General features: G+C 43.5%; 1 protein-coding gene across 1 annotated transcript in view; it reads right to left on the reverse strand.

The window, feature by feature from the left end:
* Window positions 1–12,598, reverse strand: part of PIWIL2 (piwi like RNA-mediated gene silencing 2) — a 243,951-nt gene that overhangs the window by 152,942 nt on the left and 78,411 nt on the right. Inside the window, exons 8-10 of the mRNA XM_069766984.1 lie at window positions 8,990–9,107; window positions 8,249–8,373; window positions 7,639–7,719 (exon numbers count right to left, since the gene is read on the reverse strand). Of these exons, the coding sequence (XP_069623085.1) occupies window positions 7,639–7,719; window positions 8,249–8,373; window positions 8,990–9,107 (324 nt within the window). The remainder of the gene's footprint in view (window positions 1–7,638; window positions 7,720–8,248; window positions 8,374–8,989; window positions 9,108–12,598) is intronic.

The raw sequence follows: 12,598 nt of genomic DNA on the forward strand, positions 1-12,598 counted from the left end.
CCCAAACAATTTTCCTGGCAGTTGTGGACAACATATTTGTTGGTCTACCTGACCATGGTTTTGTTTTTACAGAGCCCCTGATTTTCTATTTGTTAATTACAGTTTGAACGCTGCTGACTGGCATTATCAATTCCTTGGATATCTTTTTGTATCCCTTTCCTGTTTTATACAGTTCAACTACCTTTTCCCATAGATCCATTGACAATTCCTTTGTTTTTCCCACGACTCACAATCCAGAAACGTCAGTGGCTGGATGAAAGCAATTCAATTATGGCAACATCCGTGCAGGTTATCAGACCAAAATCACCAGGGTATATGAACTTTTGATCAGGGTCATTTGGACGTTTTGGGTTGTCATTATTACTTAAAAAGAGAAAACACAGTAGTTTGACAATAAATGGCTTCACCCAACCACTAACCATGAGTGGAGAAAAAGTTTTGGTGTTATCATTGATATTCTCTGAAAAAAGGCCAAGAAAGCAAAAATTCTGCCAGTGCCGAGGTATGTAAACTTTTGAGCAAAACTGTAATTTTCATGTTCATATTAAAGGAAACCTGTCACCTGAATTTGGCGGGACCAGTTTTCGGTCATATGGGCAGAGTTTTTGATTCACCCTTAACTTACCTGCTGGCTGCATGCTGGCCGCAATATTGTATTGAAGTTCATTCTCTGTCCTCCGTAGTACACACCTGAGCAAGGCAATCTTGCCTTGCGCACGCGCAGTATGCTTTGCCAAACTGCGGGCAAAGCCGAAAAGCATTAGTGCGCATGCGCCGGCACACTATGCCCCGGAAGTATTTTGCTGTGTTCCGGGACACAGGGCGCCGGCACATGCGCACTAATGCTTTTCGGCTTTGCATGCAGTTGGGCAAAGCATACTGCACGTGCGCAAGGCAAGATTGCCTTACGCAGGCGTGTACTACGGAGGACAGAGAATGAACTTCAATCCAATAATGCGGCCAGCATGCAGCCAGCGGGTAAGGAAAGGGTGAATCAAACACCCGAAATCTCCGCCCATATGACCGAAAACCGGTCCCGCCAAATTCAGGTGACAGGTTCCCTTTAACCCCTTTCTGCCATTAGACGTACTATTCCGTCCATGTGGGGTGGGCCTTACATCCCAAGGACGGAATAGTACGTCATAGGCGATCGGCCGCGCTCACGGGGGGAGCGCGGCCGATCGCGGCCGGGTGTCAGCTGCTTTTCGCAGCTGACATCCGGCACTATGTCCCAGGAGCGGTCACGGACCGCCCCCGGCACATTAACCCCCGGCACACCGCGATCAAACATGATCGCGATGTGCCGGCAGTGCAGGGAAGCATCGCGCATGGAGGGGGCTCCCTGCGGGCTTCCATGACACCCCCGCAGCAACGCGATGTGATCGCGTTGCTCCGGGGGTCTCCTACCTTCCTTCCTGCAGTAAGTCCCAGATCCAAGATGGCCGTGGATCCGGGTCCTGCAGGGAGGGAGGTGGCTTACCAAGTGCCTGCTCGCTGCACTTCTCTCAGACAGATCGGTGATCTGTCAGAGTGCTGTGCAAACTGGCAGATCACGATCTGTATTGTCCCCTCCTGGGACAAAGTAAAAAAGTTTAACCCCTTTCTGACATCGGATGTACTATTCCGTCGAGGTGGGGTGGGCCCCTATGACCACGGACGGGATAGTACGTCCAGCGAGATCGGCGGCGCTCACGGGGGGAGCGCGGCCGGGTGTCAGCTGCTTATCGCAGCTGACATCCGGCACTATGTGCCAGGAGCGGTCACGGACCGCCCCCGGCACATTAACCCCTGGTACACCGCGATCAAAGATGATCGCGATGTGCCGGCGGTGCAGGGAAGCATCGCGCAGGGAGGGGGCTCACTGCGTGCTTCCCTGAGACCCCCGCAGCAACGCGATGTGATCGCATTGCTGCGAGGGTCTTACCTCCCTCCCTGCCTGCTCCAGACCCGGATCCAAGATGGCCGCGGATCCGGGTCCTGCAGGGAGGGAGGTGGCTTCACAGAGCCTGCTCAGAGCAGGCACTGTGAAGCAGCCTGCACTGCTATCAGATCGGTGATCTGACAGAGTGCTGTGCAAACTGTCAGATCATCGATCTGTGATGTCCCCCCCTGGGACAAAGTAAAAAAGTTAAAAAAAAAATTTCCAAATGTGTAAAAAAAAAAAAATAAAAAAAATATTCCTAAATAATGAAAAAAAAAAAAAAAATATTCCCATAAATACATTTCTTTATCTAAATAAATAAAAAAAAAACAATAAAAGTACATATATTTAGTATCGCCGCGTCGGTAACGGCCCAACCTATAAAACTGGCCCACTAGTTAACCCCTTCAGTAATCACCGTAAGAAGAAAAAAAAAAAAAAGGGGCAAAAAACAACGCTTTATTATCATACCGCCGAACAAAAAGTGGAATAACACGCGATCAAAAGGACAGATATAAATAACCATGGTACCGCTGAAAGCGTCATCTTGTCCCGCAAAAAACGAGCCGCCATACAGCATCATCAGCAAAAAAATAACAAAGTTATAGTCCTGAGAATAAAGCGATGCAAAAATAATTATTTTTTCTATAAAATAGTTTTTATCGTATAAAAGCGCCAAAACATAAAAAAATGATATAAATGAGGTGTCGCTGTAATCGTACTGACCCGAAGAATAAAACTGCTTTATCAATTTTACCAAACGCAGAACGGTATAAACGCCTCCCCCAAAAGAAATTCATGAATAGCTGGTTTTTGGTCATTCTGCCTCACAATAATCGCAATAAAAAGCGATCAAAAAATGTCACGTGCCCGAAAATGTTACCAATAAAAACGTCAACTCATCCCGCAAAAAACAAGACCTCACATGGCTCTGTGGACCAAAATATGGAAAAATTATAGCTCTCAAAATGTGGTAACGCAAAAAATATTTTTTGCAATAAAAAGCGTCTTTCAGTGTGTGACGGCTGCCAATCATAAAAATCCGCTAAAAAACCCACTATAAAAGTAAATCAAACCCCCCTTCATCACCCCCTTAGTTAGGGAAAAATTAAAAAAATGTATTTATTTCCATTTTCCCATTAGGGCTAGGGTTAGGGTTAAGGTTAGGGCTAGGGTTAGGGCTAGGGCTACAGTTTGGGTTGGGGCTAAAGTTACAGTTAGGGTTTAGATTACATTTACAGTTGGGAATAGGGTTGGGATTAGGGTTAGGGGTGTGTCTGGGTTGGAGGTGTGGTTAGGGTTACCGTTGGAATTAGGGTTAGGGGTGTGTTTGGATTAGGGTTTCAGTTATAATTGGGGGGTTTCCACTGTTTAGGCACATCAGGGGCTCTCCAAAAGCGACATGGCGTCCGATCTCAATTCCAGCCAATTCTGCGTTGAAAAAGTAAAACAGTGCTTCTTCCCTTCCGAGCTCTCCCGTGTGCCCAAACAGGGGTTTACCCCAACATATGGGGTATCAGCGTACTCAGGACAAATAGGACAATAACTATTGGGGGTCCAATTTCTCCTGTTACCCTTGGGAAAATACAAAACTGGGGGCTAAAAAATAATTTTTGTGGGAAAAAAAAGATTTTTTATTTTTACCACACCTCTAGATGAGTTCCTTAGGGGGTCTACTTTCCAAAATGGTGTCACTTGTGGGGGGTTTCAATGTTTAGGCACATCAGGGGCTCTCCAAACGCAACCTGGCGTCCCATCTCAATTCCAGTCAATTTTGCATTGAAAAGTCAAATGGCGCTCCTTCGCTTCCGAGCTGTGCCATGCGCCCAAACAGTGGTTTACCCCCACATGTGGGGTATTGGCGTACTCAGGACAAATTGTACAACAATGTTTGGGGTCCATTTTCTCCTGTTACCCTTGGTAAAATAAAACAAATTGGAGCTGAATTCAATTTTTTGTGAAAAAAAGTTAAATGTTCATTTTTATTTAAACATTCAAAAAATTCCTGTGAAGCACCAGAAGGGTTAATAAACTTCTTGAATGTGGTTTTGAGCACCTTGAGGGGTGTAGTTTTTAGAATGGTGTCACACTTGGGTATTTTCTATCATATAGACCCCTCAAAATGACTTCAAATGAGATGTGGTCCCTAAAAAAAAATGGTGTTGTAGAAATGAGAAATTGCTGGTCAACTTTTCACCCTTCTAACTCCCTAACAAAAAAAAATTTTGGTTCCAAAATTGTGCTGATGTAAAGTAGACATGTGGGAAATGTTACTTATTAAGTATTTTGTGTGACATATCTCTGTGATTTAATTGCATAAAAATTCAAAGTTGGAAAATTGCGAAATTTTCATAATTTTCGCCAAATTTCCGTTTTTTTTCACAAATAAACGCAGGTACTATCAAAGAATTTTTACCATTGTCATGAAGTACAATATGTCACGAGAAAACAATGTCAGATTCACTGGGATCCGTTGAAGCGTTCCAGAGTTATAACCTCATAAAGGGACAGTGGTTAGAATTGTAAAAATTGGCCCGGTCATTAACGTGCAAACCACCCTTGGGGGTAAAGGGGTTAAAAAATTTTTTACAAGTGTGTAAAAAAAATTTTAAAAAAAAATCCTAAATAATGAAAAAATATATATATATATTATTCCCATAAATACATTTCTTTATCTAAATAAAAAAAAATAAAAATAAAAGTACACATATTTAGTATCGCCGCGTCTGTAACGACCCGACCTATAAAACTGTCCCACTAGTTAACCCCTTCAGTAATCACCGTAAGGAAAAAAACAAGACAAAAAACAACGCTTTATTATCTTCCCGCCGAACAAAAAGTGGAATAACACGCGATCAAAAAGACAGATATAAATAACCATGGTACCGCTGAAAGCATCATCTTGTCCCGCAAAAAACGAGCCGCGATACAGCATCATCAGCAAAAAAATAAAAAAGTTATAGTCCTCAGAATAATGCGATGCAAAAATAATTATTTTTTTCTATAAAATAGTTTTATCGTATAAACATAAAAAAAATGATATGAATGAGGTATGGCTGTAATCATACTGACCTGAAGAATAAAACTGCTTTATCAATTTTACCAAACGCGGAACGGTATAAACGCCTCCCCCAAAAGAAATTCATGAATAGCTGGTTTTTGGTAATTCTGCCTCACAAAAATCGGAATAAAAAGCGATCAAAAAATGTCTTGTGCCCGAAAATGTTACCAATAGAAACGTCAACTCGTCCCGCAAAAAACAAGACCTCACATGACTCTGTGGACTCAAATATGGAAAAATTATAGCTCTCAAAATGTGGTAATGCAAAATATATTTTTTGCAATAAAAAGCGTCTTTCAGTGTGTGACGGCTGCCAATCATAAAAATCCGCTAAAAAACCCGCTATAAAAGTAAATCAAACCCCCTTCATCACCCCCTTAGTTAGGGAAAAATAAAAAAATTAAAAAAAATGTATTTATTTCCATTTTCCCATTAGGGTTAGGGCTATGGCTACAGTTAGGGTTAAGGCTACAGTTAGGGTTAAGGCTACAGTTAGGGTTGGGGCTAAAGTTAGGGTTTGGATTACATTTGCGGTTGGGATTAGAGTTAGGGGTGTGTCTGGGTTAGAGGTGTGGTTAGGGTTACCGTTGGAATTAGGGTTAGGGGTGTGTTTGGATTAGGGTTTCAGTTATAATTGGGGGGGTTTCCACTGTTTAGACACATCAGGGGCTCTGCAAACGCGACATGGTGTCCGATCTCAATTCCAGCCAATTCTGCGTTGAAAAAGTAAAACAGTGCTCCTTCCCTTCCGAGCTCACCCGTGTGTCCAAACAGGAGTTTACCCCAACATATGGGGTATCAGCGTACTCAGGACAAATTGGACAACAACTTTGGGGGTCCAATTTCTCCTGTTACCCTTGGGAAAATACAAAACTGGGGGCTAAAAAATAATTTTTGTGGGGAAAAAAAGATTTTTTATTTTCACGGCTCTGCGTTATAAACTGTAGTGAAACACTTGGGGGCTCAAAGTTCTCACAACACATCTAGATAAGTTCCTTGGGGGGTCTAGTTTCCAATATGGGGTCACTTGTGGGGGGTTTCTACTGTTTAGGTACATTAGGGGCTCTGCAAACGCAATGTGACACCTGCAGACCATTCCATCTAAGTCTGCATTCAAATGGCACTCCTTCCCTTCCGAGCCCTCCCATGCGCCCAAACAGTGGTTTACCCCCACATATGGGGTATCAGAGTACTCAGGACAAATTGTGCAACAACTTTTTGGTTACAATTTCTTCTCTTACCATTGGGAAACTAAAAAAATTGGGGGCGAAAAGATAATTTTTGTGAAAAAAAAATGATTTTTTATTTTTACGGTTCTGCATTATAAACTTCTGTGAAGCACTTGGTGGGTCAAAGTGCTCACCACACCTCTAGATAAGTTCCTTAGGGGGTCTACTTTCCAAAATGGTGTCGCTTGTGGGGGGTTTCAATGTTTAGGCACATCAGTGGCTCTCCAAACGCAACATGGCGTCCCATCTCAATTCCAGTCAATTTTGCATTAAAAAGTCAAATGGCGCTCCTTCGCTTCCAAGCTCTGTCATGCGCCCAAACAGTGGTTTACCTCCACTTATGGGGTATCGGCGTACTCAGGACAAATTGTACAACAAGGTTTGGGGTCCATTTTCTCCTGAAACCCTTGGTAAAATAAAACAAATTGGAGCTGAAGTAAATTTTTTGTGAAAAAAAGTTAAATGTTCATTTTTAATTTAAACATTCCAAAAATTCCTGGAAAACACCTAAAGGGTTAATAAACTTCTTGAATGTGGTTTTGAGAACCTGGAGGGGTGCAGTTTTTAGAATGGTGTCACACTTGGGTATTTTCTATCATATAGACCCCTCAAAATGACTTCAAATGAGATGTGGTCCCTAAAATAAAATGGTGTTGTAAAAATGAGAAATTGCTGGTCAACTTTTAACCCTTATAACTCCCTAACAAAAAAAAAATTTGGTTCCAAAATTGTGCTGATGTAAAGTAGACATGTGGGAAATGTTACTTATTAAGTATCTTGTGTGACATATCTCTGTGATTTAATTGCATAAAAATTCAAAGTTGGAAATTGCGAAATTTTCTAAATTTTCGCCATATTTCCGTTTTTTTTCACAAATAAACGCAGGTAATATCAAAGAAATTTTACCACTATCATGAAGTACAATATGTCACGAGAAAACAATGTCAGAATCACTGGGATCCGTTGAAGCGTTCCAGAGTTATAACCTCATAAAGGGACAGGAGGTCAGAATTGTAAAAATTGGCCCGGTCCATAACGTGCAAACCACCCTTGGGGGTAAAGGGGTTAAGCATGTAGCTAAATGGGGGAAAAATTAGACAACCCATAAGGACAGTATCAGAGAATATATGTAGAATTTCAAAGAACTGGAAATATACAGAAGATTTAGTGAATACAATACTAAACCATCAGTCATATAAGGTTTTAGAAAGAATTTAATGTTAAGATAGCCTACCAATACAAAAATATTTCCTAGTGCCCACATACTTATAGGGTAAAACAAAGCCATCAGAAGTTTTACTCAAGTTTTAATTTAAAATAAACTCAGATTCTGGATCAATTCGTTTGTCATTATGTACAAGCAAAAGACGGAACGTCTATGAGCAAGGAACTAGTGAGGCGAGGCTTTATACACAGCGGTGGCTTACCTGTACTGCTGCAGGACGGTGGCACTTGTGGGGTCATAGAAATTTCTACCAACCAGCTTCATGTCCAGAATTTTCATTACTCTTGAACAGAATGCACATATATTATCCAAGTGCAAACAGTGTAATTAAGAGGCCAGCGCAATGTGCCTCTAACACCACCAACCTCCCAAACTTACTATAAATGTGTTGTATTATGCACAAAACGTCCTATGCAATATAACACCAAACATCTCCTAATGACCTCCTCGGTAGGATCACAGACATAGCTCTTCCTTTTCCCACTGCAGTGCTGACTGTCCTCTGCTGCCTCGGTCTTTACCGACATGGCTGCAGCGGTGACCTCATGGCTACAATACGTGACCGCTGAAGTCACCCCTTGGCTCAGAGGTGATACCAAGAGATGGTATGAGACAGACATGTCAAGTGTTTAGATGTGGTGGTCAAGTGCTGTAGTCGTAAGGTCACCAATGTATATATGACAATGACAAGAAGCAGCACTCTCCAGAATTACTGGCTACAAAGATGTGTGTCCAGCCCAGGCATTAAGAATAGTTAGAAAACAAAGTGCAACTAATAAAACACAATAACAGTGGTGCAGCGCGTTTCTCACCTCCTAATTACCACGTTATAGAATGGAACACAAAGGTCAGAACTGGGCTCCAAGATCTTGGTCATTTGTATGGTGAGTTTTATCTTCTGGCCATCTGTCCGGCGCTCACTCTCCAGCTCCAATGTCTGCGAAAGGCAAAGAATAGAAAAATCTACATTGAATTTATATTTCATAGGTATTAGGCCTCAATGCCTTCCTCTAGATCAACAACGTTAAGTGGTAAGTCCATCAAGTAAAAGAGAAAAATGTTCCAGCTTCTTGATAAAATGTAAAACTTTAATCCATCATATAAAATAGTAGAAAACACACTCCTGGACAATGCCATATCACAAGTGAAGAAAGCTACGCGTTTCGACCATACGGTCTTTGTCACAGCAGTGACAAAGACTGTATGGTCGAAACGCGTAGCTTTCTTCACTTGTGATATGGCATTGTCCCAGGAGTGTGTTTTCTACTATTTTATATGATGGATTAAAGTTTTACATTTTATCAAGAAGCTGGAACATTTTTCTCTTTTACTTGGATCTGCACTACGTCGAGTCAGGACGAAGTTCCGTGCTCCTTGCACATATCGGTGAGCTAGCTTTTTTCTTTCTTTGTACTTAATCTGTAAGTCCATCAAGTTCAATCTATTTCCACCTTCAACCTTAAAATTCATGAGACCGTTCTAGATTGAGTATGTTCTGTACATGGTATCTCAGAGAGGGGGACAATGAATAAAACAGTATAGGCTCCAGGTACCTGGGCAAGCTTCACAGGAAGGTAAAGGATGGAGCCATCAAACGCTGTCACTTGCCCGGTCACAGAGCGATGGTCTCGTAACATGCCAAAACGCATACTCCGACACTCCACATTGGGTCTAGGCAAAGGGCGAGAAAAAGGTCTACATGCAATTTCAACACATTAAAAAGACAGTTTACAAATTTTAAATGCTTTTTTTTTTTTTTTTTTTTTTTTTTAAACCCAGCTCGTACATTGTAAGGGCATGTATTCCAGTACTACCCCCTGCGCTTTTCACTCTGCGGGCCCTCCTCACCATTCACCTCCATTTGCCGGAAAGGAGGAACCCGGAAGGTGGCTTTTCTCTGCAGGAAGTTCTGCATTTACTCTTGCAATTGTCCTGGAGATCCCCTACAGCCTGGAGCCAGACAAAACCTGCATCTTTCTGTGAGTAGCTCTGCTCTCCAGCCTGACACTCTCCTCAGCATATATCTTTCAGTCCCCTAACCTTCTGGCATTAGTGGGTCTGCTTCTTATCATGCCTAAGCCTAAAGGACAGCACCTCGGCATCCTATATCCCTTCGCCCCTGAGCTCACGGCAAACTGGACCGCTACTCCAACTGTGGACCCTCCAGTTTCCCACTTACGAATGGAGCATCCCTCAAAGACTCCAATGACAGGATCATAGAGTCTTTTGCTAAGTCTGCCTTTGAAGCGGCCGCTTCTACATTGTGCCCTGCCTTTGCCACCACCTGGGTGTCAAAATTCGCAGCTGCATGACCTAAACTCTGAAAGGGCATTCCTTCTGGACCTCGACGAGAGGCATTGGCCGACCTCGCGGACCAGATTTCTCATGCAGAAAAGTACATGGTATCCGCCTCCCTGGACACCACTTCATGCGCAGCTCAGGTGTCCAGAAATATTGTGACCAATCCTATGGACTATTTGGCTTAAGGCGTGGCAGGCAGACTTATCTTCAAAAAAGTCCCTTACCAGCTTGCCTTTCCAGGGTTCCCGTCTATTTGGCTCCAAGTTGGACCATATTATTAAACAGGCCACTGGAGGGATGACATCTCTCCTTCCTCAGTCCAAACCTCGCCGGCCTAATCTGAAGCGCAAGTTTTGGTCCTTTCGCCGTTTCTCTCAGTGGGCGTTGATGCTCTGGCAATACCCTGGTCACAGTTTGTTCTTACTTATCTGCTTCCTCCCCTCCCCCTACTTCCAAGGCTGCTGAAGAAGATTAAGGCAGAGGGGTGCTGGTCATTCTGATTGCACTGGATTGGCCAAGAAGGTTCTTGGTTTGCAGAGATCGTCAATCTTCTTGCAGACGCCCCCTTGGAAGCTTCCAGACAAACCGGATCTTCTGTCCGCAGCAGCAATCTGCAACCAGATTTCTCGGTCACTCGATTTAACGGCATGGCTGTTGAAACAGCATTTTTGAAAGCGCCCAGGTTTTCAAGTCGGATGTCTCAAACCATGACCTGTCAACCCGGGTCTATTATTATCCGACTTGGAGAGCCTATTTCAGCTGGTGCGAGTGTAATCACATACCGTCTATGTCCTCTGCTCTCCCTTCCTTTCTGGGGTTTCTCCAGACGGGACCTGACGCGGGTCTAGCTTTTAGTTCGCTAAAGGGCCAGGAGTCAGTGCTTTCTATTCTTTTTCAGAAAAGCTTTGTCAGGTCAGAATTTTTCTCCAAGGAGTAGCGCATGCTGATCCCCTGTACCGGACACCTGTGGACCCCTGGGACCTCAATCTGGTCCTGGAGGCTCTAAGGAATTCTCCCTTTGAAACTCTCCAAGAGGTCTCTCTGTCCTTTCTGTCTTGGAAAGTGGTGTTTTTTGTGGCCATCATCTCCATTAGTCGCATCACCGAATTGGCAGCTCTTTCCTCTTATCCCCCCTTTCTGGTTCTCCATCAGGACAAGGTGGTTTTAAGGAGTCAACCTTTTTTCCTTCCCAAGGTGGTGTCCGCCTTTCATCTAAATGAGGATACTGTCCTCCCTTCCTTTTGCCCGGCTCTGACTCATCCTCTGGTGCGTTAAATGAACAGGTTAGACCTGTCAGGGCAGTGCGGGTGTTTTTGGCTAGGACCGCCCCCTTTAGGAAGACATACTCTCTCTGTCATTCCAGAGGGTGTGCGTAGAAGCCTGCCAGCCTCCAATGCTACGATTGCTCGCTGGATCCAGACGGCAATTTTGGAGGCATACCGGGGTTAAGAACACAGTGCCTCCCCCTGGGATTAAGGCACACTCTACCAGGGCAGTGGGCGCTTCCTGGACGGTACACCATAGTGTGTCCGCCCTGCAACGCGGCAACCTGGTTTTCCATCCACACGTTCAACAAATTTTACAGGGTCCATACCTACGCTTCGGTGTACGCCAGCCTAGGCAGAAGGATATTGCAGGTGGCAGTGGTGAGTTCTCTGACCTGAACAGAGTTTCTGCTGTTCCCTTCCCAGGGACTGCTTTGGGATGTCCCATAGTTTCCTGTGTACCCCAATGAAGTGATAGAGAAAATAGGATTTTTGGTTACTCAAAATTAAATCTGTTTCTCGGAGCCTTCATTGGGGGACATAACACAGTAAGCAGAGCTGATAAACCTGGGTGAGTGCTATGTTGCTACAGTTCGAGTTGTGTTAGTTTCTTTTACTTGTTGCTTCGCCTACTGCTTTCTCACTAACTGATTAACCTAGTGCCAGTCAGTGGGTGTATACTGCAGAGAATAAGCTAACTTTTTTGTGCATAGTGTCAACCTCCTAGTGGCAGCAGCATACACCCATGGTTTCCAGGGTCCCCCAATGAAGGCTCTGAGAACCAAAAATTCTGTGAGTAACCAAAAATTTTACAGTGAGTAACCAAAAATTCTGTTTTTCCAAGTACAAAAATCCAATTTTTTCTTTACTCTCACTAGGGGATATAGCACTATGGGACATACTAGAACTATTACAGAGGGTAAGAATAAAATAGTTCACCATGCAGATCGTTTAACACATGGCGCTTTTAGTACCCTATGCCCTCAGCTGACGCTGGCAGAGGCCTGGATTTGGATCTTCTAAAACTGACGAAGATGTGCAAGAAGGCCCAGGTTGCATCATAACAATCAAAGAGTCTCCAACTTCTTTCAGGGAGTGAGCAGATACCTAAAAAGGAGAGTCATTCCCGAGACCTGTGGATTTCTGTGACTGGAGACAGAATTGACTATGACGTGGTAGATATAAAGTCTGCCAGATACTAGAATGGCTCATGGGGAATCACAAAAAAAAGGAATATAAAAGTTCTCCTTGATGCAGACAGCATGAGGAGCACTCTCAATGATGAAAGTGAAGAACAAGTAGTGTGAACAATGTGGTCATCCATGAGAAACCAAGATGATCTCTGGTAAGAAGGACTGCACCAGGATTAGGAAGACTGACCAATAGTTCTGTAAGAAACACCAGTTAGCAAAAACCTCTACAAATGTACAGGAGCTTGAGAACATAATAACCAATCAGATCAATGGGAGAGTCCTACAAGGTGTCCAAGATGAGGTTAAGATCACAGGGTTCAACAGGACGTTTCTATGGGAATGGGGTGGTCCACAACAAGACCCGCTAATGGCAGGTAAGAGTGAGCAAAAACAGATTGAGAAA

This window comes from Ranitomeya imitator, chromosome 4 (assembly GCF_032444005.1).
Source record: "Ranitomeya imitator isolate aRanImi1 chromosome 4, aRanImi1.pri, whole genome shotgun sequence".
Taxonomy (NCBI): Eukaryota; Metazoa; Chordata; class Amphibia; order Anura; family Dendrobatidae; genus Ranitomeya; species Ranitomeya imitator.